The 8,436-nt window shown below is 43.6% G+C and overlaps 2 protein-coding genes across 2 annotated transcripts; both read right to left on the bottom strand.

Annotated features, from left to right (window-relative positions):
• Positions 1-6,272: 6,272 nt before the first annotated feature.
• RB195_026394 (uncharacterized protein) lies at positions 6,273-6,578 on the bottom strand (the record flags this gene model as incomplete). Its single annotated transcript, XM_064214927.1, has 1 exon — positions 6,273-6,578. The coding sequence occupies one exon, from the start codon at positions 6,576-6,578 to the stop codon at positions 6,273-6,275; it is 306 nt and encodes a 101-aa protein (XP_064070808.1).
• On the bottom strand, positions 6,273-7,887 carry RB195_026393 (uncharacterized protein; the record flags this gene model as incomplete). The annotated part of the gene is made up of 4 exons (XM_064214926.1): positions 6,273-6,637; positions 7,020-7,225; positions 7,471-7,600; positions 7,653-7,887. The coding sequence occupies 4 exons, from the start codon at positions 7,885-7,887 to the stop codon at positions 6,273-6,275; spliced, it is 936 nt and encodes a 311-aa protein (XP_064070807.1).
• Between the last annotated feature and the right edge of the window lie 549 nt (positions 7,888-8,436).

Here is an 8,436-nt window from a genome sequence, read left to right as displayed (position 1 = left end):
CCCGTCGCACCCCATTTTACAGCTATCTTGCTTCGGGGAACGAATTCGACGCCTTAGGACCCGTCTCACCCAATTTTACCGCGCTGAGACTCTAGCGCACCAAACCGAGGCCATGGTATCCGTCTCCCTCTCTTTTTGGGATTTCTTGACTGAGACACACATACACACACAGACTGAATAAGCCCGTTATTATACAGGATGATAGTTTGCAAATTTGGAAGTATACATTCACATAAAAGTTTATTTATCCTCACTAACATATGAGAAAAACTAACCTGCCTTATTTAAGACAACAGAAATTCCAATACACCCTTAGAAAACGGTAAAGAGGTAGAGTGCTCACCTATCGGGTGCATGGCGATGGTTCGGCACCTAACCGGTGCAAAGTTTTGCATCATTATGGAGTATTTTGCATCATTATGTAGTACGCGTTATTATATAGCATGATAGGGTTTATGCGCCTGAAGTGGCCGCAGCAGCGACACACGTGGCCTTCTGTTTTCATTCTTCCGTCTTGCTAAGTGATATATGGATATTGTTGAACTTTCTTTACGGCGACTGTAGGAATATAAATAATACTACTATTGATGTATGAGAATTTGGCATTAATTCATTTTCTTTCATTTGCTTAAGGTATCTACCGCTCTAGAAGAATTATAATTAAAGGTATGAGTTTGTTTTTTGAATCGCTTTCATCAGATTATGTACTCCAAGAGTGACAGCTAAGAATCAATGCATACAAACGTCTCAACTGTCCTCGTTAATCATCTGCGCTATGAGCAATTCACAAGAATTATTCTCATTCCTTATACCACGACAAGCAAGCAAAATCCACCAACTGGAAGGGTGTTGTGTCCGGACACAGCTACTGGAAGTATCCAAGTTAAGGAATGAAGGATAAACTGCTCAGCGTTGATCACCTCGTTCCTTTGGCCTCAGTGCGGAATCGCTTTACAAGGTTTAATGAACGCGTCAGTGACCGACCTATACAATGACCCGAGAGACATGTCGTTGCAAGTTAGTGCTTTGGTCTGGGACCAGTAAACCTGGTTGGCTCGAAGCGGTATCGAACCATGGACGGACGCAGTGGGGACTTCTTGCGACTGCCCTACACCTCCCATATCGTGTCATGCTTCCGTATCGTTATGAAAGTTGTCATCTTTCTGTTTAATTATTGTCACTTTTTTCTGCTTGGAGAATGGTTGCAACCGTCATTGCTGATTCCAGCAGATTTGGTGGAGACGTTCATTCGGTTCATAACAGTGTTGCAAAATGGTTTTCTCGTGTGCCTGGAGTTGACTTCATTGCAAATGTGACGACTTTTTGGTTCTATTGTTCCTTAAAAAAGCATCGCTCATGGTACATGATGTCATGCAAATGTCGAGCTCTATTATTTATACGACAGAGATCGTAAAGAATCTATAATCTACATGCAACAACGCACTTCATGGAACGTCCACAAGGAGAAATCTGGATTTTCTCAATGATGCAGAAGTTTCGAAGAAAATGATTATAAATTTCGGGAACTTGATCGGGAATGAGACAGCTTGCCACAGAAGCTATGGCTGATCAACAACGAGTGACTTTGAGTCATTTTTTAGCTTTGCAGCGTAGTCTGTTAGCAATATCAAGCGTAACCGAATGAACTCAGAGATTTCTGTGGTGGCATCTACTGTACTTGGAGAACCTCGCTTTAGGGGTTTTCAAAAGGATAACAAAGATCTCTGGCGTTAGTCAGTCCGCTTGGGATGTTCGTTGAATGAACAATGCGTTCACTTCAAATGCGAATGGTTTGTGGTTTATGAACGCTCCTGCAGCTTTACAATGGCTTCATGATCTTCGGGAGGGGCTTGGTACGCTCAAAGACGGCTTCGAACCTTAGACCGTGCACTTGCAACCTCACCAACTGTGCCGTACCTTCACCCACAGGTTGTTAAGATAAGATTCTATTCTTTTGCATTCTGAAATTTTCAGACGAAAGGGACGAAAAATCAGATTGCAAAAGAAAATAATTTTCATCCCAATGACCACCTGCAAGACATAATTCTCTCAATATAATGCGTCCTAGTGATTTTCAATTGCCTGATTCGTCCATGAACTGCTCATAGTCGAAACTTCATTCGCAATGGCCGAATAAAGTTTGTTGTAAAAGCCAAGTTAAATACTAAAGCAGAAGAATTCAGAGATGCAGAGTAGAAAACGACGAAAAAAAAAAAAAACAAAAAAGAAACTTCGGCGAGCAGATATTGGTAAGTCACCAACCACTTGCAAATGTTTACAGAAAACGATTGAGTCGAAAAATCTTGCCAGCGGTTAATTCTCTACCAGAAAACCTGGGCGCTACACAGAGAAACCAGGGAACAGCCCTGGAGTATTTTGATTCCAGAACTTAGAATTCGCTTGGGAACTTGGAATTAAGGGTATTTCTTTAAACGAACCTACATGAACAAGGTTAATTATCAGAAGATCCCAATCGTGATATCCGTGATCTTTCTCTCTATTTTTATCTTTAAAATTTCTAGAAACCCGTTTACTTCGTTCTACTTTGCTTACTTGCTACTAACACTTGAGAGCAGCAACAACAGCAGATCTGGAGCGGACGTTCCGGAGAACGTATCTCGCTGATCAACAACTTAACCACTGGCAGGCGTATACTCTCATATTGGATATGAAATTGGTCTGTTTACCAATGCAGACGTGCGTTTCTTCGGCAATTATTTGAAGTTCTATATCTGAGAAAATGGAGTGCCTGAATCCACACAAAGGTATCAACCAAGGGCGCTCCATGTTCTTTTTTTTCTTCGGGAATTTTCCCCGATTTTATGCGCAGAGACTCAAGAATAATCAGATTAACCAATCTTTCAAATAAAAAAACTATATTTGTCCGAAAGTCCCTTTCTTTGGGTATTTATTCATAGTTTTTCAAGGATACCATCTAATTATATTTTATCTCTCTGATCTTAGTGCATTTTCTATTCATGTGGCGTTTTCATTATCTTCGACTTTTCACAATTTATAACACGAACCATCCGCAGCATACTATTTCCGTGCTCATTTTAACCCACCTATAAAGAGTTTTTCTGCCTAGGTTTGTGTGTTTTTCTAACACTTAAACGATCCCCATGAATCATTTTGCGCTACGAACAATTCACTAGAATTATTTCGACTGCTTATGCCCCACGACATCCCTACCAGAAGCATAATCGGGATGTCGTGCATCCTAACGCACCTGTTCGTTACCATAGCATTCATGCTTTTCATAGAGATTAGCTTTTTGACAATTGTTCAAATTTTGATTACAAATCTGCCATCATCTTTGAATATTCAGAATCAGCAGGTGTCCCGTAGTATTTTCACTTTCTAATTCTAGAGTTACAGGATCAAGCGCTTGACATCATTCAATCCCTCAGGGATGCGCCAGCGTTCGTATAATCTTAAGTAGTAAGGATGAGGAATAAAGTGTCTGGTGTTAACCAATCCGCTTGGGATGCGCCCCGACGTTCACTTCAATTCAGAATCGTTTGAGGTTTACGAACGTGTAAGTGGCCTATACAACGATGACTTGCGGTGGCTAGCCGATAAGTCAAGTCAGTGTTTTTATCCTCCCAGACAAGTCTGCTACCAATTTATCGACCGCGGAGGAATGAGGGACATGGTGAGCAGAAGGGAGGATTCGAACCTCCGATCGATCGTGCAGACACAGAGGAACCTCTAACCGCTATATTACGCCCGCTTGTAGTCCTAAGTATATGGCAGAGTCAAAACGAAATGAAGCACGGTGCAATTGCGTACGCGGCTGCTCGGCGGTGCGGTGGAGCGTAGCATTTAGGAGTGTACTGGAACCCTTGCTGGGACCGCCCATCGCTGCAGTTTGCGATGGTCCCACTACACCTTACTTGCTTCATGTCGTCTTGACCCGACTATATTTTCATCCTTATCCTCCCAAACAAATCTACTACGAAATTGTCGACTCCGCAAGATCAAACTTTCTACCGACCATGTGAGGTCGGTAGAAAACACACACCAGACACACTACACGCTGCGGTAACCTTTTACAACCATCTGAACAGCGAGGGATGACATTTTGTGGGTATTCAGGCATCCAATAGTAGTTAATACATATTTTTAAACATTTGCGCTGCTATTCCTTACGCTCCATTTACTACAAGTCAGCAAGTAGAAAGCCGAACATTTTTCGGAATTGGGTAGCCCATTTTTTCCTTCACGAATGTTTGAAAAAAGTTGCAACAGTGAGGAAAGAAAACGAGGTTAGAGAGATTCCCAGGAATTAGCAGCGGAAAGGTCACTTCACCTAAACGTTATGCAAGCAGGAGTCGGTAGCCATAGAATTGAGTACATTTGCGCTGCCCGGATGCGTGCATGTGCCTGTTCTGTTTGTGTCCTGTTCGGAGTACATTTCTTCTTCAGGATTTTGTCTCCTCTTCTACACCCGAACGTAAAGGTTGGAATTAATAGCACATCTCAGTAGATGTATCAGAAATGAAAGGAGTAACTCTACTTTTTTTACTTTCATCTATCATACCGGGAATGGTTAGACTTAGCTATGTACTACTGGCTTACATACAATGATTGCTCTAGTCAATTCTGTCCGCTAGGATGAGTCACCACTGTCCCTTCCAACTCAATTAACAATGCTCTTTTCGCACTTTTTCCAGCTGAACTAAAGCTCTTTAAACTTATGACTACAGTGACATACGAAGGCAGAAATCGACCGTGGCCATAAATGAAATAGGAAGAAGTGTTTTAGCGGTGTCTGTGAAACATTTCCGTCCACGATCCTGTAATTTCTGCTCAGACATAGCGCACTCGGTAAAAGTTTCGGCTGTGATTGCACGGTAGATCGATGGTTCGAAAATAGTGCCAAATTCTTCATCCGGAGCCAATACCAGACTTGTCTGGCTGGAACCCGCAAATCATTGTAAGGCGGGGATTCTTCAGTTGCTTTACTCACTCTACTCACTTTACTTTTTTATTTTAGCGTAGTCGTGATAACTTTAATAATAACTAACTATAAATATTATTAATTTATTGACGTTTTAATTTTCATGATGAGTGGTATCCGTTTAAGCACCATTTGTGCTGCTACTCAAAGGTACCGTTAAAAAAAGGAAGAATATCAAGAAAGTGTAAAATTGGGTGCAAAAGAAGTCGATTAGACATGTGCCTTATGATGTCATGCTTAAAAATGCAAATGATTGAACATAAATGTAAAACATAAAATCATGAAGAAATGTAGAGAAAAAAAAAGAAAAAAGGAAAGAAAAAAGCTTAAATTTAAAAAAATGTTTTAATGTGGAAGCGTGTGAATGGAAGCGATATTCAATTTGATTTGTGTTATTTTTCTTATTTGTATGCAGATGATTTTAGTTAGCTCCGAGTTTTCACTATTTTTCCAATAACTTAAGTGTAATCATACCTGCTAAATATCGCAAAATTTCTACGAAACCTCTGGTTTACCATGCTTCATCAAAACTTCTCAGCTGGATAATTATCATGCGTACTTTGAAGTTTTGATTCTTTCTTGTTTCTTTGTGCGATTAGTTCCTGAGATCAGAGCTACTGGTTGGTGCGAACAGAAAACAAATCAGGAAACGTCGGTCACCTCGTTCGCACCGTCTTCGTTCAGTACTTAGTCGTCAGCAAGAAGCATTTCCCGCCATTTTGTGAATGTTCGCGCACACTTGTTGTTTTTCGCACCTTCTCTTTTTGTTTTTTAGAGAAAGTATTCCGACAGATCCTAAAATCACGGATTTTTTGAGAAGTACAGGATGACAGCCCATAAATTCACATACCTTATTGTTTTCTGTGCGATAAAATTTTCAGATTGGTTTTTATTTCACTCTTGTTTGGTGATGTAATTGATATTTTATATTGATGGCCCCTTCCTCGACGGGGGGGCCCCTCTTCCTTTTTTTCCTTTTCAAATCGGGCCCCCAAAACCCCTGTTGGGGCCTGGGGGGTTTCCCCCCCTTCTTTTCTTTTTTCTTCCCTCTTTTTTCTTTTCTTCCCCCGCCCCCCCTTTTTTTTTTTTTCCTTCCCAAACCCCGCGGGGGGGGGGGGAAAGCGCAAATTCCTAGGACGGGTTGGCGTTAATTAGACATTGTTGTGTGTGTGTTGACTGGCCGGTTTGCCCACGTTCGCTGCGTACAGGCTGGAAGGACTGTCGAGTCGAACATGGGCACGAAGATCATGGTCCGTGTTGGTCCGTAGTTCCTGACGGCTGCGAATGTGCCCATGCTGCTCTCATTCTTCTATTCAGTTCTTCCTTCAGTGTTTTCCATGTTCATAGAACGTCCGAGGTATACGTATGACGGAGTTTCCACGATTTGGGAGCCTTCAAGTTGTACTCCTCCGTCCTCGCAGTAGGCGTTCTTCATGAACTGTGTCTTCTTTCTGTTTATTCGTAGTCCTATTCTCTTCCCTGCTTCGTTCAATTCGTTGAGCATTGTTTCTGCTTCATTGGTCGGAAAGAGAACGATGTCGTCCGCGAAACGAAGGTTCGAAAGAAATCTTCCATCAACACGTATGCCCCTTTCTTCCCAGGATAGTGATTTCATTATCCATTGCAATGCAGCCGTGAACAGCTTCGGCGATATAGTATCGCCTTGTCGTACCCCTTTCCAATGGGTATGGTGAGAGGGCGGTGGAAAAGCTGTATCCTAGTTGCATCGTTCGTAGCAATTGGCTAATGTCCTCACATACGACGCGTCCACACCTTGATCGACCAGCGCTGACAGTATTGCATTCGTTTCTACGCTGTCAAGGCTTTCTCTAGTCGACGAAGGTTAGAACAAGGGCAGGCGGTATTCCCGGCAAACCTCTATGACCTCGACACGGTCTGATGTGGTCCAGAGCTGAACCTTGGCGGAATCCAGCTTGTTCTTGAGGCTGGCTTCATCCAGCGTCCTAATTGCGGGTGAGGATGATCTTGGTGAATACTTTGTATAACACGCTCAGCAAGCATATCGGACGGTAGTTCCGAAGGTCCTCTCGGTCACCTTTCTTATGGATAAGAACGGTTCGCGAGGTCTTCCACTGGTCTGGGATCCTTTCTTTTACATGAAGCGGATGGCCACCAGCCCGAAGAAAGTCTGCTGATATAAAATCAGGTCCGGGGGCTGTGCCAGGTTTCATGCTCTTGATAGCGACTCGTACTTCCGAAGGGAGAATCCGTGGTGGAGCTTCGCCAGTGGGGATGATTGGGCTTGACACAGGAGTTGATGAACGGAAAAGGTTCAGTAGAACCTCTCCGTAATGATTTCCATCTCACGACGAGAAGACGTCGAGTCCCGTTTCGCTCAGCAAGGTTGCTAGCGGAATATTATATTCGCGATGTCCTGCGGCACTTCTTTAGACTCGTTCTTCTTTGTGCTGCTTCTGAATCTTCTTCAGCCTGTACTTCAAAGATCCTCCTGCAACGCTTTTCTGCAGCTAGTGTTTGCTACTAACCGCTCAATGTGCGATGCATTCGGATCAAGCCTCAAAGCCCTTCTTCTTCCTAACAATTCCTTGGTGGTCTTCGAAATTCGATCCAAGTTTGTCGTGCGCGACTTCGAGGCACGTTCAGGCTCGTAATCCTCTGAGCAGCATCTCGTAGTCCACGTTTGGATCTTATTCGGTGTGCCAGTCACCTTGGGACAAGGAGTCCTCGAGTACGCAATCGTCGTAGACGACTTCTTTTCTCCTTCGTTGCCGATAGCAGATGTTCTTTTCCATCGTGTGGCTAAGTCGTATTTTCGCACGAAGGAGACGGTGATCAGAACCACTACAAAAGGATGGTACTACTGAGACGTCAAGTAGACACCACCTCCGGTTGGTGAGTATGTGGTCGATCTCCGCACGAGTCGCGCCATTGGCGATTCCCATGTCTACCGACGATGATCTTTTTCATGAAAGAGAGTTCCCATGAAAGAGGCGAGCGGCGGACAACAGCCCGGCGAGACGATTGCCATTTTCATTCCGGTCCCCTAGTCCAAATCTTCCAATCCTGTATTCCTCTTCTGTGGCCTTTCCTAGTTTTGGTTGAAGTCTCCGACAACGAATTTGTAAAAGGACTTCTCTTGTGGACTACTTCCTCCAGCTCCTCGTAAAACGCGTCCAATTCGGAATCATCAGTGCTGATGTTGGTGAATAGCAGTTGATGATACTGATGGATTTTTGGCAAGGGCGGAGGCGAAGAATGGCCAGACGAGGTGACAGGATCTCGTGAGAATCGACGAGGTGGACGACAGATGGATGCACAACGAAACCAACACCGCCTACATTTCGCGACGGAACCTTCTCTCCACGAATGACGAGTGTACCGTCATTCATCTGTCGTACGTCGCTCCTTCTGCACTTGGTCTCCTGCAGAGCAATCACGTGAAATTTGATACGCTCTGCAGCTCCGAAAAGGGCATGCAGGTCGGCGTCTGT

This window comes from Necator americanus, chromosome X (genome assembly GCF_031761385.1).
Source record: "Necator americanus strain Aroian chromosome X, whole genome shotgun sequence".
Lineage (NCBI taxonomy): Eukaryota > Metazoa > Nematoda > Chromadorea > Rhabditida > Ancylostomatidae > Necator > Necator americanus.
This window is presented reverse-complemented; position numbering and strand designations above follow the sequence as displayed.